At 47.4% G+C, this 24,194-nt stretch overlaps 5 protein-coding genes and 1 long non-coding RNA gene across 9 annotated transcripts in view; 4 read left to right on the top strand and 2 right to left on the bottom strand.

The window, feature by feature from the left end:
* Positions 1 to 1,166: 1,166 nt before the first annotated feature.
* On the top strand, positions 1,167 to 5,056 carry LOC125949783 (uncharacterized). Its single transcript, XM_049677121.1, has 3 exons — positions 1,167 to 1,373; positions 4,046 to 4,288; positions 4,380 to 5,056. Exons 1-3 carry the CDS (start codon positions 1,353 to 1,355, stop codon positions 4,512 to 4,514), a joined length of 399 nt encoding a protein of 132 aa, XP_049533078.1. The 5' UTR covers positions 1,167 to 1,352; the 3' UTR covers positions 4,515 to 5,056.
* Positions 5,057 to 5,466: 410 nt separating this feature from the next.
* Positions 5,467 to 7,486, top strand: LOC125949755 (diphosphomevalonate decarboxylase). The gene is made up of 6 exons (XM_049677080.1): positions 5,467 to 5,882; positions 5,951 to 6,021; positions 6,113 to 6,227; positions 6,304 to 6,438; positions 6,515 to 6,840; positions 6,918 to 7,486. The coding sequence occupies exons 1-6, from the start codon at positions 5,828 to 5,830 to the stop codon at positions 7,359 to 7,361; spliced, it is 1,146 nt and encodes a 381-aa protein (XP_049533037.1). The 5' UTR covers positions 5,467 to 5,827; the 3' UTR covers positions 7,362 to 7,486.
* Positions 7,487 to 7,613: 127 nt separating this feature from the next.
* LOC125949716 (peroxisome assembly factor 2) lies at positions 7,614 to 10,481 on the top strand. The gene is made up of 2 exons (XM_049677024.1): positions 7,614 to 10,058; positions 10,132 to 10,481. The coding sequence occupies exons 1-2, from the start codon at positions 7,700 to 7,702 to the stop codon at positions 10,272 to 10,274; spliced, it is 2,502 nt and encodes an 833-aa protein (XP_049532981.1). The 5' UTR covers positions 7,614 to 7,699; the 3' UTR covers positions 10,275 to 10,481.
* Positions 10,482 to 10,542: 61 nt separating this feature from the next.
* LOC125949760 (thioredoxin-related transmembrane protein 1-like) lies at positions 10,543 to 12,594 on the bottom strand. Its single transcript, XM_049677089.1, has 3 exons — positions 12,279 to 12,594; positions 11,764 to 12,100; positions 10,543 to 11,624 (listed from the first exon to the last, which is right to left on the bottom strand). The coding sequence occupies exons 1-3, from the start codon at positions 12,437 to 12,439 to the stop codon at positions 11,109 to 11,111; spliced, it is 1,014 nt and encodes a 337-aa protein (XP_049533046.1). The 5' UTR covers positions 12,440 to 12,594; the 3' UTR covers positions 10,543 to 11,108.
* A 445-nt stretch (positions 12,595 to 13,039) lies between these two features.
* LOC125949788 (uncharacterized) lies at positions 13,040 to 14,334 on the bottom strand. Its single transcript, XR_007468678.1, has 3 exons — positions 14,046 to 14,334; positions 13,855 to 13,974; positions 13,040 to 13,775 (listed from the first exon to the last, which is right to left on the bottom strand). It is a non-coding gene; the product is annotated as an uncharacterized LOC125949788 (long non-coding RNA).
* A 262-nt stretch (positions 14,335 to 14,596) lies between these two features.
* Positions 14,597 to 24,194, top strand: part of LOC125949721 (long-chain fatty acid transport protein 4) — a 12,635-nt gene continuing 3,037 nt past the window's right edge. Inside the window, exons 1-3 of one of the 4 annotated variants that reach the window (XM_049677034.1) lie at positions 14,597 to 14,660; positions 16,087 to 16,395; positions 21,962 to 22,311. In XM_049677034.1, coding sequence (XP_049532991.1) covers positions 16,375 to 16,395; positions 21,962 to 22,311 — 371 coding nt within the window. In that variant the 5' untranslated portion in view covers positions 14,597 to 14,660; positions 16,087 to 16,374. Of the gene's footprint in view, positions 14,700 to 15,874; positions 15,966 to 16,086; positions 16,396 to 21,105; positions 21,312 to 21,961; positions 22,312 to 24,194 lie in introns of those variants that run through there. The other 3 variants (XM_049677033.1, XM_049677032.1, XM_049677036.1) reach the window with 3 other exon arrangements.

The raw sequence follows: 24,194 nt of genomic DNA, 5'->3' as shown, positions 1-24,194 counted from the left end.
ATTGAACGATGTAAATGGAATGCATAGCCTAGCGCCCTGAGCGCCATTGAATTACTTATTTGTACATTGTATTAAATTTACGTACTGTAAATTTTGAACTCACTTCTAAAGCGTATTCCATCGTCCTTTGGAAAATAGAAATGGGAGTTGAAAGCCCCGGAATCACGTGAGCAGCATGTGAATAGATTCGCCGGATCGTTCATTTGTCTTATTTCGCGGATCCCCCAGTAACATACCGGTTATAGCCGCGTAGTAAATTTTGTCTAAATCCCATTATAACTCCCAAGAGCTATAATTGTCGCACTCGTGAACAGGGTCACTATCTCCGTAATCCAATTTGGTGCTCGTGATGAGCAAAGCTGCAAATCATTCTGTGTCGGCTGGAATGGACCGCGCAATAAGGGCTGGTCTCGTTCCAAAGGTTTGGCATCCATTATCACGGAAACACGAGCGCGGGATGTGATGGGGGTCCGAGGTGCAAAATAAACTGCGCAACATTGTCACGCGGAATCGCGTACGGCGGAGCTGCCGTTACGTTTGGCCGAGCAATCAGCATACTACCGTAAGGAATCCCATTCATCTCGCCACTGAATCCGTACTGAACCGCATCGATGCACGATGTGACGCAATCCGGGGAAATTGTTACGGGACGCCTCAAAGCGCGGTCCACATCAACAGCAGAGATCGATCACTACGATACGGCTTGTACGTGCCTTATCAGCGTCGTGTCTCGGGGGCTGCTCCAAGGAGCGGTAATCCCTCTTTCTGACTTAGAAGCGAGCTACTAGAATCTAAGAACCTTTATCCTCACGAGTACCTCAGACACTCTAGTCGACTTAAACTGTTTTACTTAGGGTATGATGAGCAAGCAGCTTGCGCTTGCGCGTGATCGCGGAGCAGAGATCACGATTCACGCACGAGACTTGCGCATAGCACATGAGTTAGAGAAGAGCGGCTGTACGAAAAGGTGAGAGAAGAGAGAGAGAGAGACAGAGCCGAGTGTCATGGTCGGCATGGGAGCTTCGCGGAAGCCGATCGGCTACTACTACCAGCGCGTTCGCACAGATTGGCGGCGCCAGGGTGTTGAGGAGGATATTTCGCGCTTGGCGGTTCATATATAATAAATTGAAGGAGCGGAACGAGCTTGAGTTCATTGATAGCGCTCAATCCGGACGGTACCGGAGACCAGAAAGTTGTGAGAAGTCTCTCTCTCTCTTAATAGCAAACGTACTGTGTCGTGAAACTGGTGTTTAGTGCCAAAGCGAATTTGCAAGGATAACAAGGATATACGAGACGATTTGACGGAGATCACAGAAGAGCAACAAGCAAGCTTGAGCAACACAGAGTGTACAATGGAGTTTCAAAGCAATAAGGTAAGTCGACGGTTCAGTCTTCAGGGCGGGATCAGAAAGCGCACAAGTGTGATGGCAGTAAAAGTCCTTGAATGTGGGGCAAGCATTTCTTTGAACTGAATAATTTTTTTGGGGAATTTTGGATAAAATGAATCAGTGTTATACAAGTGCTAGGATATAATAATGACGTTATAACGACAAGTATACCGTTTGTAGCAATACAATCCATTTCCATACTTGAATAAAAGTGTTTACTAGTCTACACAATTTGGATTGGAAAAGATGCTCTCATTTCCTAAAAATAGCATTATCATGATTGTATTTTTAAATGGAAGCCCGTGAATAATTATTTTTCGTTAATAATTTTCCTTTTTGTAATTAAATTTTTCAACAGGAACGATTGATTAACATCTTTACAACAACTGTTGGATTAACTTACTTGATCACTTATCCCTATTTCGTTATCGTTTTTCTACTACTATTGATGCAGATATGACCAAAACACCCATTTAAAGTAAATATCAAACGATTTAGTAAAAAGAAGGCACGTAGAAAGTAGCGATACAGGTCACTTGATATGATTCATACCGCATGCTACCAATCTCGTGGTCTAGGGAAAACGGGGGCTTACTCTTCATCTGCTCCTCCTTAACGCAGCGTTTGACGACATGACAAGTCACGAGCCGTCACGACGTAACGAAGACGTGCATCACCATTATCTTCATAGCCGGTGTCACAGCTCTCGTTCCACCATTATCACGCACGCACGAAATGAATCATGGGGTGTGTGAAGACAGTAGCAGGTGGCCCAGAGGCGTTCTTTTTCCATGTATGGCTAAAAATGGACACACCTGCCCGTGGGGGTTTGGTCATTGTTTTGGTATGATTGCGTGCAGGGGCACACCTGGACACTCCTACCGACATCGGAAGATATCACCGATTGATTCATGGGCAAGCTGCAGCAAGGCGAACAATGAGCGGTGAACGGTTGTTCATAAATCCCACGCTCTTCATCCACTGCTCGCGTGGTCTTCGCGAGCTTATCAAGCCCACCGTGGCTATGACAATTTCGATTAAATGCAACATGATGAAATGGTGGTGCTACCGTTGTAGCCACCTCGCACTCTTATCAGTAACAGTGATTTCACCCAGGCCAGCTTTCCCTGACCATCACCTCTAATCACGTGACTCGATCTACAGATCAACAGTGCGAGGCTGGCAGTGGACGAGCTGCAGCAATAGGGCCACGATCATCTTTCACAGGGCAAGTGGATTACTTCCCGAATGCCTCTAGACTCATAATCTCAATCGCCGAGAACCCTAACTCTAGTTCAATGGCGGTCAATGGCCCGCTTGATTCTGTTGTTTGTGTCTATGACAGTGACCGAGTGCATTTCTTCTATGCCGCCTGTCCGCTAATTCGGAAGCAGTCATTGTGAGCCCATACTTACCCTTGCCTACCCTTGCCGAAGGGCCACGCACTCGAAGCGTATCTCGCCGTGCTCGCCATAGCACGCGGTTGGTGCGGCGGCCTTCTTGATAAGCCATCAATGCCGACGATGATGACGTCGCACGCACAGACCGATGGTCACACCGCCAGTGGGCCAAACCGTGAATCTGTGACGTAGCATGGGGCGAACACGGACCCTCGGCAGCGTGCGAGGACCATAAGCCGTTGATTGGGGCAAGTGCCATCGAAGTGGCTAACCTAATTTTCATCATAGCAACTGTAGTCCCTAGCAACCGCCGTGCCTCTTCAGCTGTTGTGATGGAATTTTCGGGACCTCCTTCGGCAAGCATGATGCCTCGTCTGCCTCCCGCGGCCTCTAGTCTCCATTGCTTCCTTTATGTTCTTCTTTTTTTACATATTTTTCAACTCTGTTGACCTCGCCGACGGTTTGTGCGGTGCCATGGACACAGTAGTGATGCAATTTGAGCTTGTTAATCCGGACGGACGGAGGTTATCGTACCTCCCAAGGAGCATGACATTGATGATGTCATGAGTGATGTTTGCCACACGTCACACAGCCAGCAGATGGAGCAGAGGAACTGGCTTTGTTTGCCATTGTAGCTAGTCCTTGCTAGATAGAACGAGAATGTTTGGAATAATCCAGAATCTCACTCGGAGACAACACTTTGCTGTGGTTACCCGCCGTTCGTGGGTGACCAACCATTTAAAACGGGGTTATGCTGGCAGATGGCACAGTCAAAGAGTGTGGTCGCTATCACGGTGTCCTATCGTTGCTGGGGATCCCCGGGGTAAAAGGCTCTAAAGGATGTCACTTTGATCGGGGAATCTTTCCGTGATCGTTTTATTGTGGTGACTCATCTTCGTATTGATCACGCCGATTTCACGCGTTGGGTGCAGGTTGATTACTCCGCCATAATCTACGTTAGAGTGCTGTGTGGGTGGATTGCATTTCACCGAGCAGGAAGAACCCTCTATCTTCTTTTCCCTTTCCACGATTCACCATAGTCGGAACAGACATATGACTTATCAACGTGTGGATTGTTTACACGAACAATGTCCAATCCAAGTCCTGGTTCACTTTGCCATAGACCTTCAGAGTGCCATCATGCTCTGTGTGATGCTGTAGTGCAATATAGTGCACTCAATTGGGTTTTAATTTTGTACGTTTCTCGCTCAATTCAATTATTAACGTAGTGTGTTCTCTAATTTTTGTCTCCTCCAGTTCAATATGTACCTTCAACTAGCACTAGTCGTAGTGCTTTTGGCCAGCATTATACCCCAAACTACTGCCAGGCCATCGACAGACATTGAACAGCAGAGTCAGGCAAGACTGTTAGAACATCTGCTACGTATGAGACTTGGCGAAGGAGGTAGCATACAGCATAAGCGCCACCATAAAAGATCGTCAAACTATGATGATGGCTTCGACATAGATTACAAGCGAGTGCAACAGTGCTATGAAGATGTAAGTTGAGACCAACGCGTCATTATCCTGTCGTACTATTGGGATCATCAGTTAGGAAAAGTATTAAACGGATTTTCTTTTCTTTTTGCAGGAAGACACTAATGAGCTGTGCCAACGTTGCTCAAAGGTTACGAAATCATCGCTAGTGTTTCCCATGTGCTGCAGCAACGAAGACGAAACGTTAACCTGGTGCAGAGAGTACGTCTACTATGGCATACAGACATAATCGGGTTATGGAAATCTCCAGGCATCTAAAATGAAAACGTTCTCGTTCGAAAGCATATCTCATAGCACATCGTTACGTGCTAGCCAAATCAGTTTCTATTTTAAACAACTACCGCGAAAGACAGTATTTATTAACTTATACACCTAGGAAGCATCACCCATAGAGACATTTACATCATATTATTTATTGTAGCCAACCATAACACATTGTTCAGCACCTCATAGTTCATGTCCACTTCACATTTCGATTGTAGATAGCCGTTAAGCGACTGTGATTGTCTGTAAAATTCATCGATATACACTTCTTTGTTCGATAGGATGGTAATTAGATACTTATAGCTGATGCTTATACCTGATACTTATTGCCTTGCATAGAGATAGTATTAAACGATGAGTTAACACTTTTACGAGATGAGCTCAGTCTGCTGCGAATAGATAGAATAAACAATTTTAAATTTTATAGACGCAATAAAAATGGAATGAAAACAGCGAATAATATCTTGGCTCTTTGAAGACATGTAACGAACCGGAAAATAGTGTTTAGAGGCCGACTCCGGGTTTTTCAAATTCAGCTCAAATTAAAATTCTGATTATTTCGCCGAAATTATCAAAAAAAATGTACCTGCTTCGGTAAAAGAATCGTAGATCCTCATTTAATGATCGTGCCTGACGCCAAATTAGCGTTTGACCAGCAATTGAGTAATAAAAAATACCTCTTCCGATCATCCATACAAAATCACATGGTCCGACCTTGCCGTAAAAGTTAACAACGGTTTTCATAAAAAAAAAATTGAATCCACCAAGCGTGCCCTTGGAGGTCGTTCCACACGAAGCACAAAATAGGCTTCCAGGGTTGTGTTGTATCCAAAAAAGCAAAATTCCAAGCCAAAAAAGGGCTACATCCCTGTGCCGTTGTTTTGGTTTGCAACAAGTGGGTGTTTTAAACATTTTTTAACCTTTTTGAACAATTTCGTGAATTTTGGAACGATTTCGCGGGATTTCAGAGCAATCTAGAGTCATTTGCAATCCTCGCAGTCATTTCCGTTGGAGAAGTGCAGAGAGAAAGGCCGAGAAAGTGGGAAACTGTGGAAAACTATCGATCGAAGACGAGGCTCCACGATCCACGAAAAGGATTTTGCTTTTCCCTTTTCCTAAAACGATCCTTCGTGCTCCGACTCCGAGAAGCTATCACCTTTCTCACAATCAACCCCAGAGAGTATAAAAATCTGTGGCAGAGAGCCGAGTGTCTCGTAGGGAAACCCGCAGAAACCGGCAAGTTTTGGAATTTTACAAGTTGGAAATTTGCTGTTCAGGATGTCTTTTTCGGTAACTTGCGTGGCTCCTGTGAATATAGCAATCATAAAATACTGTGAGTGTTTCCGTCGACACACCGGAGATCGCTGGAAGCGTTCTTTTAACACTTTTCCATACTTTCAGGGGGAAAGCGTGACGATGACCTCATTTTGCCGATCAACGATTCCATTAGCGTCACACTTTCGACGGAACATGTAAGATGAAACGATTGGAATAATGTGCTAACAAAGATAGAACATGCTTTTTTGTTGCTATGTTAATGATTTGCACTTTGGCCTCCCATAGCTCCGAACAAAGACGACGATCACGGCGGGCCCAGAGCTGTCGAAGAATTTGTTACGGTTGAATGGTGCGGAGGAATCGTTCGATAATCCACGCATTCAGCGATGCCTGGTGGAAGGTGAGTCCTTTGAGCGGATTAGGTCGACGGGATAGTTTTTTAAATGGAATCCCGTTTTCCGTTGCTGCCGGAACAGTACGCCGGAAGGCTCGCGAGTCGGGAAAATGTACACGACCGGAACTGCTCGAGTGGAACATCCACGTGGAATCGGAGAACAACTTTCCCACCGCCGCCGGTCTGGCGTCGAGTGCCTCCGGGTATGCCTGTTTCGGTATGTTGCTTCGTCTTCATTCACAACCATCGGTTCATGACCGTTTCTTGACTCCGGCTTTGTTGTTTCCTCCTAGTTTACACTCTGGCGACGCTTTACGGGATCGAAGGAGAGGAACTGAGTGGAATTGCACGGATGGGCAGCGGTTCGGCTTGTCGTAGCCTCCATTCGGGCTATGTGCAATGGGTAAAGGGCGACCGGGCAGATGGTGCGGACTCAATCGCCGTCCAACTGGCACCGGCTACTGCATGGCCAGAGATGCACGTTCTCATTTTGGTGGTAAACGATCGTAAGAAAGCCACCGCGTCCACGCACGGAATGGCCACTAGTGTGAAAACATCGGACCTACTCCGGTACCGTGCCTCGACGTGTGTACCGGAACGTGTGGACCAGCTGAAGAAGGTAGGAGGATGCAGAGACAGAGAGGGGAGACCAGGAGCTAAGAATCCCAATTTCATCTTCAATCATTACACTTTCAGGCCTTGGAGGAACGAGATTTCGATACATTTGGCCGCATTGCTATGAAGGATAGCAATCAGTTCCATGCCGTTTGTCTGGACACCTATCCACCGTGCTTCTACATGAACGATGTTTCTCGTTCCATCATCCGACTGGTGCACGCAATTAACGGTCGTGCGGGAGTGGATGCCCCGGTTAAGGTTGCCTATAGCTACGATGCCGGTCCGAATGCCTGTTTGTTCTTACAGGAGCGAGACGTTGCGGAAGTATCGGCTATCGTTCGCCGTGTTTTCCCCTTCAACCACTGCTCCGAGGCCGAGTATTACAAGGGCATTCCGAACGATGAAGCAGCATTGAATGCTGTGCCAAGCGATGTGCTAGAATCGTTCGTTCCGGAAGAGCCCAATCTCCTGCGCTATATTATCCATACGAAAGTTGGCGAAGGACCGAAACGCGTCGATTGATGACCATTCCCGTTGTACTTTGGTTTAGGTTTTTTTTGTTTCCGTGGGGTTGTGATGGTTTGTTCTGGGCCAGTTTATTTATACCATTATCGGTGCAAAGTGCTTAAAAGAACATTTTCGTAATAAAAAACCATAAAACGTTTGAATCGCGGGTTTGAAACATTCCCGATCGTCTGGTATAAACGCAACGGCGCCAAACAAGGGCCTGACAAGCGGGAGCGCGCGGTTTGTTTTTATTCCGTTTAAGGATTTTTTAAGGGCTATGTTCCCGTTCGGTTAATCCCTATCCGAAAGATAGGAGTAGTTATTAAACGTTCCGACTTACAGGAAATACAGCGATGACTTGTGATAAGATTGAAAAGGAGGTGCGCCTGGTGCTGTTCCTTGCCCGGCTACGCTTCCCACGCTATCCTGGCTACTTCTTCCCGGTGTACGTGCTGCTGCAGGGAATCCGGAAACTGCGGTACGATCTCAAGCTACGATCGCTGGATTTCTGTCTACAACCCATACCGAACACCTGGCTAGAACGGTTGCAAGCGGATCAGCTGGTCCACTCCGAGCACACACTGTTCGTGTCGCCGATCGTGTTCCGGGAGTACGTAGTGGAACGTGAAATCAACTGGATCAACCTGGTGTTGAAGGTGGCGATGCCGGCGGCCACAAATGGTCCACAGGACAAGGGCTTAGTTTCGATGATTCTCAACAAACAGAACGTTTCGTTGCTGTGCCAAATATGTCCTCTTCCGGGCGTACCAGTTAACGCGCTGTGGGCGAAGGAGAATTTGATCGAAAATCTGCGGGAACGGTATCAGCGTGACGATGGTCACTCGTTCCGTGGCCGTTTGCAACGCATCACGGACGGGCAGCATTTGCCAGAGATTGTCGCAAAAGCCAACATCTTCATCTACCAAACACCGTACGATCTTAGCTCGGACATGGTCGATTACATATTGGGACGGTACTTTGAGACTCCGCGACTACTGTACCGTAATCACACCTACCAGGTACCGCTGACGGAGCGCTTCCTGGGAAACACCTTCTTTACCAAACATTTTGCCATTCTGGCGCATATGAAGGCCCTTTGGTTCAAGTGTTTGAACCTGGATTCGACGGCCGGTACGTTCGAGATGAGCGGAATCGCTTGCAAAGGACTCACGACGCTACAGCAGACAACGACCTATAATAACTTCCTGCTACCTGAACGCCTCGATGCAACCGCACGCCGACCACGCTGTCCGTATGGGTTGCGGAAGCATTTCGATTCGCTGCACTCTTCGCTGCGTGCCTATCTGCGGATGGAGGGGAACGCACTTATCCGGAATGGTATCTGGCCCGTGTTTATGTTGCGCGGTGAACGAGGCATCGGAAAGCGTGCCGTCCTTAATGCCGTGGCCAGTGCACTCGGTATTCCAATCTACACCGCGGATTGCAGCGAAATTATGACCTCGATAAGCTCGCAAACAGAAACGAAACTAAGTAGCGCCTTCGGCAAGGCCAAAGTATGCGAACCGCTGATCATTTGTTTGGAAAACTTCGAAGTGTTTGGCGTCGATAATGAGGGCAACGAGGATCAGCGTATTACAGGCTCGTTCCAGGCCGAACTAGCGACCCTCTTCGGACGCCAGTACAACCATCCCGTGGTGGTCGTTGCGTTAGCGAACCAGAAAGAATCAAACACACCCAAGCTCACCTCGCTGTTTCTGGAGGTGATCACCTTTCAACCACCCACCGCTTCGGAACGGTTGAGCATGCTACTCTGGATTGCGCTCGGCCAGAGCCACCGTCTAGCTAGTAGCGGTCTGTCTAAGATTGCTGAGCAAAGCCAAGGCTTCACCTTATCCGATCTGGAACTGCTTTACGGGAATGCACTAGAGACATGGCGGCAATCTGCGGACGAACGCTTACAGGTGTCACATTTTGAGACCTGTCTCGAAAAAATGCAATCTTCCTTCTCCGATAGCCTCGGTGCCCCGCGGGTACCACGGGTACTGTGGTCAGAAATCGGTGGTCTAGCCAAGCTGAAATCGGAAATACAAAACTCGATCGGGCTCCCGCTGCGCCATAAACATTTGCTAGGACGAAATATGCGGCGTTCCGGCATTCTCCTGTACGGTCCACCCGGCACCGGTAAAACGCTGATAGCGAAAGCGGTCGCCACCGAATGCAACCTGAGCTTCCTGTCCGTGCAGGGTCCCGAACTGTTAAACATGTATGTCGGACAGAGTGAGCAGAACGTGCGGGAAGTGTTCGATCGAGCGCGGACCGCTTCACCGTGTGTCCTGTTTCTGGACGAGCTGGATTCATTGGCCCCGAACCGAGGAGTGAGCGGCGATTCGGGAGGCGTAATGGATCGCGTTGTTTCACAGATGTTGAGCGAGATGGATGGCATCTCAAAGGATCCGGCCCAGCAGATCTTCATACTGGCCGCCACCAATCGACCGGATTTGATTGATCCGGCACTGTTGCGACCGGGCCGGTTCGATAAGCTGCTGTACGTGGGTCCGAGCAGCACGGTTGAGGAGAAGGAAAGTGTGCTGCAAGCGGTGACCGGTCGATTCCGGTTAGCGAGCGATCTTACGCTCAAAAAAATTGCCGAAAGCCTACGCCAGGACATGACGGGAGCAGACATGTACTCAATCTGTTCAAACGCTTGGCTAAGTGCGGTCCGGCGTACGGTGAAGGAAGCGATAGCCGGAGGTAAGCACTCGCAACGGCCTTCACACTTTACCCTTTACAAATTTTATTAAAATAAAATTTGTTTTTGATTTAGATGCCATCGATGAAAGACTCGGCGCGGATCAGGTGATCGTCGGCGAGGAAGACTTCCGGGAAGCGATCAAGAAATTCATCCCCTCGATCAGTCCCACCGATATGGCGTACTTTAATCGATTGAAAGGAAACTTCGGAACGTAACAGAGCTGGAAGAGCTTGCAAACGGGTTACCATCCGTTTGGATGGGGTTTTTGGGACGGGCAGGTGCACTGGTGATTGGGAACTCCTACTGGTTTTTTAAATGATGGAAAACGCGTTGTTATGTAGTTGTAGTAGGTTAATAAATTTGTGTAGCTAGTAAACTACTTCAAATACTGAAGACCTGTCCCATTCAATCGGATGTATCGGATTTGACAACAGCCATCATTTAATCGTTTGCAAAGCAGGAAGTACACGTACGTACGGAAGAATTAAGAATTGATCAGCGAGTGTGTTTGTGTCGTTACTTTATTAGCTTTACGCATTAACTTATCCTATCGTCGGCTCTCATTCTTTCGGTCGTTATTTCGCTATCCTTTCCGTCTCCGTTTTCTTTTCTGATCAGCATGATTTCGGGAGCCAGTCAAACACGTTTGAGATTTTAAAAGTTCCTTCGAGCCTTTTATCAACTGCCTGTTTTGATCGCAAAATGCCCACAAAGGTGCCACGTCAGAAAGTTACGATCTCCTCCTCTAGCCTAGCTCGCACGCTCAAACCGTTGCGACGACGCACGCACAGCCCTACACTTGCCCCACACTTGGGTTCCTTCCGTTAGTAGCTAAATGTACAAAAGACAAACTCTTCACGCCAAAACGGTCGATCCCTTTCTTTTTGGTGGAAAACAAGCGTGGTATTTAAGCATAACATGAAACGCAGTAAAGAAGAAGAATGTGAAAAGTATTGGAATAGTATGGATTAAATGCGAAAAATTTAGGAAAAGACGAATGGAGGAGTTATAAGTAAAGTAAACCGAAAAAGCGCAGTCGAGTTCTCGGTTTAGTCGGCCTTTCTAGGCTTGCGTTTCCGTACGTCTGGGCTGGTTGTGTTGGTCTTCTCCTTCTTCGCATCTTGGGCCACCGGTTTCTCCGGTGCGGGCTCTGCTGGTGGTGCTTCGGCTTCTTCTTCTTCATCTTCTTCTGCACGGTCGACCTCGTCATCGGAATCATCACTGCCCGAGTACTTTTCGCCTTCCGACGTATCCTTATCCGCGTCATCCTCATCCTCTTCCTCTTCGTCATCTTCCTGCGTCACGTCTTCTACCAATCGCTTTTCTTCGTTTTCATCTACCAATTCGTCACCGCGCAACTCTTCCGGCACCTTTTCGGCCCGTACCTTCTGCTTATGCTCCGAGAAGCTTTGCCGTTGACCAGATTTTGGTGGGAACAGACAGTCGATGATGCAAACCAAAAACAGCCCAAAAATGGCACCCAACAGGATGGTTCCGATACCGAACAGCGCATAGGATCCCCAGACGGGCAGGCCGTAGTCCTTCAGCAGCATTGTGTTCAACTCCTGTCGGGACGAGAGGTCAGATGAGGAGGGGACAATTTTGGGAAGATAAAAAAGAACAGAAATGAGTGGACCGTGGTGTCGTTATAACGCTGGGCTGCAACTCCCGCCAGCCACTTACCCTAAACCGGTCTTTACTTACTTTCAGGAAGTGTGAAAGCTTGAAGAACTGCGATACAAGCGACATCTGAATTGAGTCCGGATTGCGCCAGGCCGAGACGAGCTCGAGAGATTTCCATTTCTTCTCCTCGACGAACGTCATGAAGGAGTTGAGATCGCGCGGTCCCTTGTACTGGCGGAATTCACCGTTGATTACGTGGAAAATCGTTGGCAGCGCAGTCACGAAGAACCGGCCGCTCAATCCGGGCGATGACGTCACGTCCACTTTGCCCGTTTTGATGTTCAGATCGTCTGACCAGGTCGATAGATCGTCCCAGATGGGCGCTAGGCTCTTGCACGCAGGGCACCATGGGGCGTAGCTGTGGGGCAATCGAGGACCGGTGGGTCGTAAGCGACAAAAACGGAGCGAGGAAAACAACGAGAGGAAAGAGAGCATGAGCAATCAAGTCCGTTCAATGACCTCCGGTTTTCACGGGACGGCGAGGAAAACCAGCGCACGACGTAATAAGTGCGGCTGGGTGCTAGGACGATACTTACAACTCAACAAGCCACTCATCCGTTAGCATACGGTCCCAGTTGGATTCGTCCAGTTCGATAACCTGCGATTTGGTTCCGGTGGTCGGCACGATCTGGAGAACGAGCGCAAGGCCACAGAAGAGGGCCGCGGAGGGCCACACGAGCTGCTTCGACCGCACCATCCTTACGTGTTTCGCGATGTCCAGGGGGTTTGTTCACCGTTACCGGTGGCTCGGGGAAGGATCGAAGGGTGTGAAAATGTAAAATAAAGCCGCTTCCCGGCAGGGTTTTTCGTTGGAGTTTTTTCCTCCTTTTTGTGCTCGTTCGCCGCCGTCTGCGTGTTGACAAAAAGTGTTTGCTTGGATGTTATTGGCTTGAAATGGTTTTCTTGCAAGTGCTGTTTTAAGGCTCCGTGCACTGCGTGACATTTGTACAGCTCAGGATTGAAAGGAAAGGAGGAGTGGAGGAGTGGGAGTTGCGTCCCTAATCTTGTCCCTAATCTCGGCCAAGCGCTTGGTAGGAAAATTGAGAAAAAGGATAAAACTTTGAAGCGGTTTTCCAAAATTCATTAATCGACCAATCTGTTTGAGATTTATTTGTTTAACTAAAATGATAGAAACCAGCCTTCTCGCCCTCTTCTGCAAATCTGCTGTAAATAGTAAAAACTTCAATATTTAAAAGAAATACATTGATTTCAATATTTATCTATCTCTGGTAACGGGTTATGGAAGTCGGAATCATTGTACTATCCCAGATCCGAAAACCGAATAAGATGAGCACCGCAAAAACATGGATTTTGAACGCCACTTCTCCAGCATGATTGCCATGATTTTTTTCATTATTTGTCCTGTACAGATCTCTTCATCTCTTTTTTCTCTCTTTCGATTTTACGAAATAGAAAAATAGATTGTTGTAAAAGGGTATTGTTGTAAAGTAAAAGAGGGCTGCAGACTAGGCTCATATCATCAAAGCCATGAATTTATTCAAGAAGCATGTAGCAACTGTGTCGCATGTATTTGGTACCTTTAACACAGCCGTGAATGATCATTAATAATCGGTGTAATGCGGCGTGGACGATCAGAGAAAGTTTCCATTCTCCTGCCGGTTGATAGGCATGAAGTGCATTGATTATGTAGCGACAATGTTGTCAAAAGACCAACTCAATCTAATGCTCCATGCTTTGATTGTCCCGGGCGGCTTCCGGCTAATAATGGCAAATCCGGTTCCGAATGAATGGAAGATGCATTTGGGGCGATTCACACCGCAAAGAAACAATGCAATAACAAATGGAGTGCATTTCAAGTACTTTCCACTTATTCCACTGCACAGTGAAGTTAAACATAAAATCCCCAAAGAAACCAATGACTTCGGCGGCATGAATGGCCGTCGTATCAACCGTCGATTGCGGTCGAAGTTGTTTCCTCGTCGTTGTCGATTTCTTATGTTCACGAGAGCTGTAAGCTAATATTGATGTTGACAGGAATAACTTAACTCTCAGGTGCGCTAATCATCGTCAAACTGCGAGATTAACAAAAAGAGATAAAAAGAAAAATATTTATGAATGAGCTGTTTGAACCGTAAAAATCGCGATCATTACCTTTGACACATCCGTTGGCTGAGCGAGCTCGTAGCCGAGTTTGTCAATGGAGCCATTTGTTCGCCCCTCGGTCTGTCGCTGGTTTATATGGGATTTTCACACATTCGCTAGGTGCCGGAGCTAGAAGGTCGGAGGCGATAAACGGAGGTGTTACTAAAAAGGGGAGTAATTTATGTCGGAAATCGTCTTACCTCATGAGCAGATGATCGCTGAAAATTGGACCTCATAAAGTTTTCCAGTGGACTTGGGTATCTTTTCTGCCGATTTTTGTTATTTAGTTCTTCTTCACTGTTGTCGGGAATGCGCCACATGATGATAACCAAACCGCTATCATTAGTTCATTTGTTCACAGTATTTGGAGGACAGATTTGCTACAGGATGGACAGATATCGTCAATTATTGATATCCTCCATTCCCTGCTAACTTTCATATTTACGGTGTAGGCGATTTGTCTAACATCAGTCCAATTTCAGTTGTGTCACTCTCCGGCCGTTTTACTCAAATAAAATAAGCTCGGTACAGACGGTGTGTGTTAGACCCGCCAGGTGATGCAAGATCAAACAAATGATCTCAGCGAGAATGCACCTTCCTCGCTTGAAAACCACGCGGTAGTTACGGTGGGTTTGCTAACGTAAACTGTATACCGTGCAAAGCAAACATTGGGATGTGTGATCGGTAGTAGCTCATGTACCGGTCCGCACCTATCAACAATCAGAGTATTGCGCAGGATCACAACAAGCGTGGCAGTAGCCGTTAGTCGGACTGCTCCAAAATAGAGTTTAATCTTCAAAGTGGCCTAATCCACCGTACTGCATCGTTTCCCCCTCAAAATGATAGAACATATAGTAAATCAATTTCGTTTATTCCACAATTGACGTAGCACGGCAAAGGAAAAAGCCTTGCCGCGATAAAAAGGTGGCTCAATCCACTTACCCCCCTCAAAGGGGCCAGATTGAGATAAACTCATAGCGATCAGGAGCACCACCCGATGGCAAGCCGCAGCAGTTACAGTCAAAAGTTCACTCAGGTTGCTGCGTATCGACAATCACAAATGGTCGATTAAGAACGTTTGATATCGCTTATCGTGCGGATTGGTGGAACCTTTGTTTAAAGCCTCCATTCGGCGCCCTTTACGCGTGACATAACCTTTCGCGCGGTGCGGAGGGCACGCGGGTCGACTTCAAATCGTATTTTACATCAAAAGATAGCGTAGTCCACGAGATTATACTTATCACTCGCTGCAATCGGTTATTGTTTAGGATATTTCTTGAAGCAAGCCCAACGGATTAATGGTCAAATATGTTTACGTTTTTCTGTGGATTAGGTTGAAGGAGAGGGGATCAAGATCACATTTCTCGTGTCACCTATCCGTGCAGAAATCTGCACAGATCTGTTGAGCCTTCGCGGTCGCGAGCACATGTGTCAGCTGTTCGTGTTGTTGGCACGACCATTTCAGTAGCACCTTTTGAAGGACACCGCTCACAAAATTTGGGCCTTTTTGTGGAGCCAAGGAAACCTCGTGGATGGCTCGCATTTAGCAGTTCCATTCTCCTGAACAGGCGTTCCTGACGATTTGGTTTGTCGCTGCGCAGCTTATCGTAGGACGATCGAAAAGCGAACCGCGCAGTACATTCGAGAACCTGACTGAAACACACTCGTGCATCTTCTTTTAGTTCTCTGCTGTTCTCGATTTCGCAACGCTCAAGCCCCCAAAAACGGGCCATTGAGATGCGAGCTGGCCGTGATCGAATCGGGTCCGATCAGGCACGTGCAGTACACAGTTCCGGTCCGGTGCCCGTTCACGGTGACTATCTCGCTCGTTTGTTTATCTTTCGCATATTCAATTTGACCGGCTCAGAACTCGCCTAGCCGGGTTTCGTGTCTAGACACCCGCGATTGGAGCTAGTGGAGTAGTGAAGGCAAAAAGGTGAACGCGCGAGTGTAATGGTGGCTTTCCAGCGTGTGGCGACGGCGTTGTAGCCGACGCACCACTCTTTTCGGAGCTTCTATTGTGTAGCTTAGTGCCGCGCGCTCCCAGTTCACAATGTACCGTTGCCGATCGCAGATCGCGTGGTGTGTAGCGAGTGCGTCGTTCACGTTGGCCTAGGACGGTACGCGCATCCCGGATCCTCGTGACCACCGGGTTCTCGTCGGGAACTTGTACAGTGCCCACTCTAAGTGTTGGTGGTCTGTGTGTAGGTGATTTACATTTGTTTCTTTTTTTTTTAACAGCACGTGAAGGGTATCGTGTATCGTGTGAAACACCCAAGTACGAAAAGTGAACCAACCTTTGGAAAGCCCAATCCACCGGTGAGATGGTGACAGGAAGTGAACGTCGCATCTAGTGTCATCCGAGTGTAGCGAGTTACTTAGAACCACACATAGTACCATTACATTCACCTTTGAGAAGCGGGCGCATCTCCAGCGCCAACCGGACCTGCTGAAAGAAACCTTCCCTGCCCACCAGGGGCCAAACAGTGGAGCTACTAGCGGTGCTTGGATTAATTATCAATATTCACGATGAATAACAATGAAACGGTGGTAAGTAGCTGTCCGTCGATCGGGGCGTGTGCACGATTACGACCTATAGTAAGTGAGCTTATGCAAACGGGGCCCCAAGTGGTCCCCAAAGTGGACAGTATGAGTTTTGGTATGCAGAGAACGCCCGGCACCGGCGGCACCGGACACACCATGCGGGGCCTTGTTTGGGTCGGGAAATGGAACGAGGTCGCCCGGAATAGGACGCTCGCGTGGGGCGGTGAAGTGTGTGTATTGTGAAATGGTTTCGTGAAAATAGAAAGCACGGTCCACGTGAATGATTCTGTTGAGTTGAACTCTTGCCGACCCGCACCGGCAAATGGTACAGTACACTGGAATACCCAGGCTGGCTGGCTCACTACAGATGGTTGGGAATTTGGAGATTATACGAGCTTATTATATTATGACCCATTCGTCGTTGTGCGCAGCGCTTAACCATGTTTGAGTAGATAAAGTGTCAAAGCGGCCTCCATGATGGATTACATGCGTATCAGAGGACAAGAAGGAACGCCTCGGTACATTAATCTAACGTCATGGACAGCAAAACCGACAGTGACTATGTTTAACAGCGAATAGTTTTTCTGTCAAATCATGTTTACCGAGTTACTTCTGCATTCCATCCAACCGCTATTTGGTCGGCAATCTTTGCTCGATACAAGATTAGTATTCGTCGAGGCTGTCGTTCCACTGCGCAGCCATCCGTAGATGATGGAAATTTTGATAGCGAAGCTGTGGAGCATCATTACCGAAATGGCAGCAGTGGGCCGAGAGATCATTCACATTTGGCAAATATGTTTGACACGAAACCGCAAGCTGTTTGGTGCGAAACGGACCGAAGGTTATCAGGAAGTAGTTTTGGTTTGTAGATTCCATTCGGTGACGATCGCTTTTACTAAAATGTGCGTTTAACGACCCAAAACCACAGACGCCCAGTATGGTTACCGTTGTACGGTTGAGTTACCACAAAATGCTCACAAAAAGAAAAGGAAATTCAATTCAAAACCATTACAAAACGATTGCAAGTACCTTCGGCAGGGTCGGTTTAAATGGTAGGGTTACTGTACTAAATACCCAACCGGTAACGGGTACGTCGACGGTGAGTTTTCAAGTGCACAACATTTGGAATGTACTTGACGCACCTCGAAACCTTCACGGCGAAGGCACAGTGTCGAATCGAGACATCGTCTTTTCTCTACTTGATAGCTACGCAGTGAATTGCTGCTTCGCAGATGACTGGTACTTGGATGCTCAGTAATTACCGGTTGAGCCCTCTCGTATGACGAACGTACGAACATCGAACGCACGACACAAAAAAAAACCACCATGGTCGAAAGGAAAAAAGGAGTAAAACTGAAATTTAATGAACCAAAATCCAAGGTGACGGTGGGGCGAATGGACGAGGTAAGGCGTTCCGAGCGAACTATCGAACAACATAGGACGCCACTCTCGGTTAGCCCGGGAACCTGACTCAGCAAAGGTCACCTCCTGGCCGCTCAAATCTGTGCGAGGCCCATTTCATGTTTTACAGAACCACCGACAAGAATACCGACGGCCCATAACATAGCCGGAAACCTGTTTTCACTGATGGGTAGTGGTTTGTATTGTGTCCCTGCGTCGACCTTCATTGCGGCGCGGTGCGGGCCTAACTGTCCTCATTACACACCCCGCTCGTTTCGAGGAATCGGTGCTTAGTGCGTACGATAAGAGGTTGGCAGGTGTTAGCACTCGGGACCACACGCATCGGTAAATCGTAGGGATATAGTGGGGTTAGGCGATAGATAAAATTAGAGTTGACTAAATTGGCTTAAAAACAAACTTCTGCGCCTGGCTGGACGCGCAACATGCTCTGCAAGACTCAAGAGGTGCTTCAGGCTCACCTGCTGCTTTATTCAAATAGGCACAGCAACACTTGGATATCACTCAGTCACCGTTCGAAAGCGTTGGTCCATCTCGGGGACGCAAGGGTGCTAAGTTGTGTTTACGATGTTCATCGGTTTGGTGTGCCTTCGAATAGATGTACGAACTCGTTCAGTCGAACAGTCGAACCCGCCCATCTGCATGATAATGAGATGATCTAATGAAGGGCCAAACCGGCAGATTGCGAAATGAAGTCCGGCCACACAAACCGGACAGCCCCCAATAGGCCTAAGGGTTTCGAATGCGTTTGTTTGAGTTCAGCGGCATTCCAATAGTGACCGAGAGTGAAGTGTAAAGGGTAGCTTTTACACACGAAAGGTGCCGCTTAAATCAACTTTCGAAGGTGTATGTTTATGCTAAGACATTATTTAAGCATACGTCTACGTTCAGATAGCATACAGAAGAGGACCGCAGGCAGAACGATTCGTACGGAACGGCGGGCAAATATAGTAAATGCTTCGTCACTTCATTCAACCTTTGGCGTGTTGTGTTAGTAAATGGAGATGGTCACTTCGCGGATTAGTGATAATTGTTCCGTAATGCCAGATGGCATCCGGACGACTGTTGATGTTTGGCGAACACGTGGTAACGAAGCCTCAAGTGAAATAGAAAGATAAAAAAAACATACGCGAAAGGACGCGTGCCCTCGAGCCCCGTTTTGATTGAGTGTGTTGCGTACGAGCATAACGATGATGATGATGATGTTGCTGGCGGCAAGTCAATGTGCAGTAAACCCACTGTAAAGCCAAGCGCTCCATGCAGCCATGAAGTACAAAAGATGCTCCCCACCTCGATCACTGCTTGGTGCATTAGGCAAACGAAGCGAATCGAATCCCGGTGTACCATCGGAGGCAAGATGGTGGGGTTCTTTTTTGTTACCGCGGAGTGTGTCCATGAGAGAAAATTACCTCCGAGAAAAAGTGATCTTTGGGGTGGTGATCGTTGAACTCGAGCGCGGTTCAGCGAAACTGCGAAAGCAGCTGCGAGCCCCAGCATCGATCTCGTGATGAACGTGAAGGCCGTGAAAGGGAAATGAGGGAAAATTGACTGTGTGTGCGGTGGCTGTTGCCACTTGGCCATTGTTTGCGCCACAAGCTGATGCTCGCCACGAGAGAACGGTAGATGGTTGATCTCACGGTCGATGCTAGGAATGCCGGTTGCTCACTAACGAGCAGACCAGAGTTGGGCGGGAAAGTGTTGCGAAAAGTGTTGCGAATTTCTAAAGCTCAGACACGCTGGTGCGTTGGTATTAGTACCATCGGCCTGAGGGCAATGCCAACCGAGGGGGTGACGAGGCTCCACTGCTAAGGTCACGTAAGTCAATATTGAAAGGGGAGGGGCCGGCCGGCGTTGCAATATTTGCATAGAATGCCTATCGCACGAGAGTCCTCGGTCGCGCACAGCGTTTTGCGTGAGGTTTATGGGTTCAGCAAAGATAAACAGACATTCAGGCGATCTTAACGGATCTTAACGGATGATTCCTTCCCGCTGGTTTTCACTTCAAAAGCAACTTGTAAATTGATAAATATTCTACACAACGGCCATGTTGTTACACACATGTTAAGTGCTTTTCATGGGTTTGTTGACAACTTTTATCCGTTTCAATATGAATAGCACATGTTGATGGGTATTATTTGGCTCAAAGATTTACTAATATTCTGTGTGATTTTAATAGATTGGCATAAAAAAATAAACACAGCTCAGCACAAGGGACCTTTAACCCTCGGAAATCTTCTTACGTTTCTAGTTTTGCTTCGTTTTCACCATCAACCCCCTTTCGGCTTACGGGTAGTTCATTTAGGTAGCAATCACACATGGCTTGACCATCAACGAACCTTTACGCGCTTCTCCATTAACTGACGCAACCCCAAGTGGCCATCCAAGTCAATTCAAAAGTATTCGCATGCGTTTGCGTGGTCAGTAGCCGCCATTTTCACGCGATTTACCAGCGACCTTGAGATAAGGGACCATGAAAATGGACTTTTACCAACCGGTGAGCTCAGCATTTGGTTGTTTGGTTTTTGTTTCGTGCGTTACTTCAGCTTTACCCTTCAAGGGGTTTAATTGCTTTTAGTGTGCTTTAAGACAGATAAAGCACTTAAAATTGAGATTCCAGAGCCTTTAAATGCAGTTTTATCGATAAATCTTTGTTTCATGTATAGCGAATTGGCCAAGATTGGTGACTCTTTCTGTTCCATGCTTTGGACTCCGCGTTTTTACCAGTTTTTGAAATCTGCGCCGAAACGGTAGTAATTGCTTTTCAATTTAGATATAGCGAGGGTTTCATCATCGAGTACAACCCTGGAGATGCGCACGAGATGCTACTATTCGGAGCCATTCTGCGCAACCCAAAACAAATGCCCCAGGCAATCCATCGTTTTGACATAAATTCCGGGCATTTCTGTGGTTCATTGGAGGTCAAATTTCAATTTGCTATTTTGGAATGGCTCAGAACAAGTTACTTTAGTGTCACTGCATGTTTGGGAATTCTACTGAAACTTTATATAAACCAGGCTGTAAAGTAGTAATAAAGAAGTGAAATAAGTAGTAACAGTACAGGCTCGGGGGGTAACGTACCGTAACATTACCAATGTTTCGTGATGCTTGTCCGTCACACAAAAGTGGGAATGATCTCCTTTTGCTTGACACAGTGAATTAAAAGTCGTTTAGTGCAGATCGCATTTGGCGAAAGCAGTTTACCGGAGATTTTGGTACAGCAGGCTAGGAGCGTCGTGGTAGAACCAGAACAACACTAGAAACACTGCAATTAGCTTCTACAATCAGTGTGCGAACGGCATTGCATTTGTGGTTTTAGCAGTCGAGGTCACAACCTTGCAGCGGAGCGTGCAAGCGAAGGCGGACGTTTAAGAATGCTTTTCCGAAACTTTCTCTTCTTTACGCACCAGTTGAACATGAAAAGTAAGTACGTCTCGTGACGTACGCTACGATCGGTGAAAAACTTTGCCAGAGCACGCTCGAGACGCTATGGGAACTATACGAAGGTAAATCTAGCATGAAATGTTAATAAAAATACGTTCAACATCAAGAAAGCCATGTTGACCGTTACCGTGGTAAAAATTAAAAGAAAGGCGTATTGGAAAAGCCAGCAGGCAATGCTAGCAATGGATTGCATTTAATGTATTTTGACTAGTTTTGAAAAATGTAGGAAATACGTTAAATAATGTAAGGAATTATATATTTTATGAAATAAGACAAATCAATCAGAATTCAACGGGCTGTAGTGGATGTTTAGAATGATTAACTTGATGAAGCTAAACATCAAAAAACGAATGAACGATTGGTAAAATTGATTTAATTATGATCGACACCACAAGATCGAGCTGTAGCGATCAGCACTCGATAATAGATAAATCGTCAATCGTGAATCCTTTATTACACTCATCATCTGGATTGATCATCATCAACAGCAGCCATCATCGGTCCGTTCAAAATCCTCAAAGACTCTAGCGCGGTTTGAAGCCGCTTAAAGTTGGCGCATGGTTCGCCTCCTCAAAAGCTAGCTTAAGCTCAACTAAAGGGTTAAAAAGCTCGCTCGCGCATGCGCCCCCCAGCTCCGCCATAAACGACTTATCTTCACTCTCTTTCTCTCTTCTACCCTCTTTCTAACGCGTCACAATCCCCACTCATCTAGCCGACGATAGTGGACGTGGAGAAGGGACAGCCGGAACATGAGGTGGCGCGGCAGCGGCAAACGGCGGCGACCACAGCGGTTACGCATGCCAACGGCGGTGATGGAGGAGCGACCGAGCGATCCAGCGATTTCAGCAGTAAGCGACCGACCGTCGGACGGCTAGTGTTGCTGTACGTGCTTCAGTTCACCAGCGTCGGTGCATCGATCGCGGCCGTTGTGCTCATCTGGTACTACATGGGTTGGGAGTTTGGATTACCGGCGCTCCTGATCACGCTAGCCGCGGTCTTCATCGCGAGCGGCTGGTGGCGATGGTGGTACATTGCGTTCGTGACCGCACCGCGCGATATCAAGTGAGTGTTGGCGCCGCCCTCGGAGACAACCACCTCCCAGGGTGGTGAAATGTGTAACAACAGCTACGTCCGGCCATTCCCGATCGGGCAGTTATTTGCATTGTTAATCGTTCATCCAGTCATTCACATCTGACCTCTTTCGCGATCACAAGAAGTGAAGTTGCCTGCTAGAAATAATGTGATCATTGCTACGGTGAACCGAAGGTCCCCGGGCGGCCCTGCGTACGGACATCATTTGCCAGCATTTTGTATTCGGCTGGTCTTAGTTCTTGACTATGTGACACTGAGGCGGCGTTGGGCGCGTTTGGTGAGGTTTGACCTACCGTTAAACCTTCGGCTGGTTCGGCTCGAAACGCCTGCCCTCGCACGGCCCGCGCATACGTAATAGCAGCGGTTTGGTATGGCTGGTTGCGTAGCTTATATGGTGTTTTCTTACATCACGCGTTAGCCTGGGTTCGTCGTCTGCGTCCCTAAGACAACCGGACAGTCGTCCAGCTCGTTGGCACCATTTTGCCAACGCAACAATCTCCAGTTCGTGCTGACAAAGTTTGTTCAAGCTTGTGCTACGCTCATCGTGGATGCATTCTGTTGGTGCGCAGCGGTTGTGTAGTGTTTGGACATCATCGAGAGTGCATTATTGTACGTCAAAAGAAGAAGAAAGAAACTTTCACTTTTAGCTCACTGAACCGATAGATGTTGACATCGTTCCTGTCATGGTTGAGCGATTTCGAGTGACGGCAGTTTATCTCGTGCGTGGCGATGCCAGATGTTGTTTTGGGGCTTAAAACACACTTCGCGCTCCCCTATACTACTGCTTGCGGGTGAAGTGGTTTGGTAGGAAAATAATGCCTTAAAAATGAAGTATCATAATCGTTGTGCAAGCACAATGAAACGGAGGAGAAGTATCATTAACAGTAGCAGTGTTGCGGTACAATCATGGAAAACGTATCATAGTAACAAGGTGGCGAAGGAATACGAAGGTGTAGCGCTATGAGTGGGTTGAAGGTCGCTTGTATGCTCGTCGAACAACCAAGCTAGTGGAATTGTGCATCGTAGTTTGGCTGTTGACCTTCCGGCGAAGGATCTAGAACGTCAACTTCTTCAAGATGTTTCTTGCAATGCTAAGAGCGTCTGTTATAGCCGGCTTGTAAGCAGCACGCCTTAAGAACCGGTTCTGCTGTAGTGTAGCAAAGGGGGTTTTCACATTTTGTCCGGTTGGGACGTGAGCCTTGTTTGGTAAACATCCGAGAATACCTCAGCGTGTGCAGTACACCTGTTGATTGAAAATACAAATCGGTGAATCGGCAAATACTTGTTGAATCATCTTATTCGACCAATGTAATATTAATGTAACTGGAAGTGGAAGTGAAGATCATTAGCGATCACGAAGCGTAAATTCTGTTGAAGCGAGTACACCCTAATGATGAACTCGTTTCACTAGCTCAGGGTCATTGCCAGCTGATGAGGTGAATAATGCTTTACATAGGCAGCGTTGCACATTCCACAATAGTTGACGCGAGAAATCAGCAAATTGTACAACTGTTGCACTACACAATTACTGCCAATATCCCCGGTGGGGTGGAAGAAATTCGTCAAGTCATAATGTGGAGCAATGCAGATCGTGTTTTTTTTATCTTGAAACCCCTAAGTAGCGATAACAAACGCAACGCGATACTGATGGCGGCTTTGCGACCGTGACCCGGTTGATGTAAGAAGAAGCCCCCTCTTAGCTTTTATGTTTCACGTTTTGCCAAGCTAAGCCGTGGGCAGCATGGTATGAGTAGCGTTATCTCCCATCGGCGACGCCTTATCGGTAATGAACTTTCGGTTTTGGTTGTTTTGATTTGTATACGGTAATCGCGTTGCTTCACCCGCGGGGATTT

This window comes from Anopheles darlingi, chromosome 2 (assembly GCF_943734745.1).
Source record: "Anopheles darlingi chromosome 2, idAnoDarlMG_H_01, whole genome shotgun sequence".
Classification (NCBI taxonomy): Eukaryota; Metazoa; Arthropoda; class Insecta; order Diptera; family Culicidae; genus Anopheles; species Anopheles darlingi.
This window is presented reverse-complemented; position numbering and strand designations above follow the sequence as displayed.

Coding starts and splice junctions, on each gene's coding strand:
- LOC125949783 (XM_049677121.1), top strand. CDS start 1,353: ATGGAGTTTCAAAGCAATAAG. Junction 1,374..4,045: donor TGGAGTTTCAAAGCAATAAG/GTAAGTCGACGG, acceptor TGTCTCCTCCAG/TTCAATATGTACCTTCAACT. Junction 4,289..4,379: donor TGCAACAGTGCTATGAAGAT/GTAAGTTGAGAC, acceptor TTCTTTTTGCAG/GAAGACACTAATGAGCTGTG.
- LOC125949755 (XM_049677080.1), top strand. CDS start 5,828: ATGTCTTTTTCGGTAACTTGCGTGGCTCCTGTGAATATAGCAATCATA. Junction 6,228..6,303: donor TCAGCGATGCCTGGTGGAAG/GTGAGTCCTTTG, acceptor CTGCCGGAACAG/TACGCCGGAAGGCTCGCGAG. Junction 6,439..6,514: donor CTCCGGGTATGCCTGTTTCG/GTATGTTGCTTC, acceptor GTTTCCTCCTAG/TTTACACTCTGGCGACGCTT.
- LOC125949716 (XM_049677024.1), top strand. CDS start 7,700: ATGACTTGTGATAAGATTGAAAAGGAGGTGCGCCTGGTGCTGTTCCTT. Junction 10,059..10,131: donor GAAGGAAGCGATAGCCGGAG/GTAAGCACTCGC, acceptor TTTTTGATTTAG/ATGCCATCGATGAAAGACTC.
- LOC125949760 (XM_049677089.1), bottom strand. CDS start 12,439: ATGGTGCGGTCGAAGCAGCTCGTGTGGCCCTCCGCGGCCCTCTTCTGT. Junction 12,101..12,278: donor GATGAGTGGCTTGTTGAGTT/GTAAGTATCGTC, acceptor ATTGCCCCACAG/CTACGCCCCATGGTGCCCTG. Junction 11,625..11,763: donor AGCTTTCACACTTCCTGAAA/GTAAGTAAAGAC, acceptor TCGTCCCGACAG/GAGTTGAACACAATGCTGCT.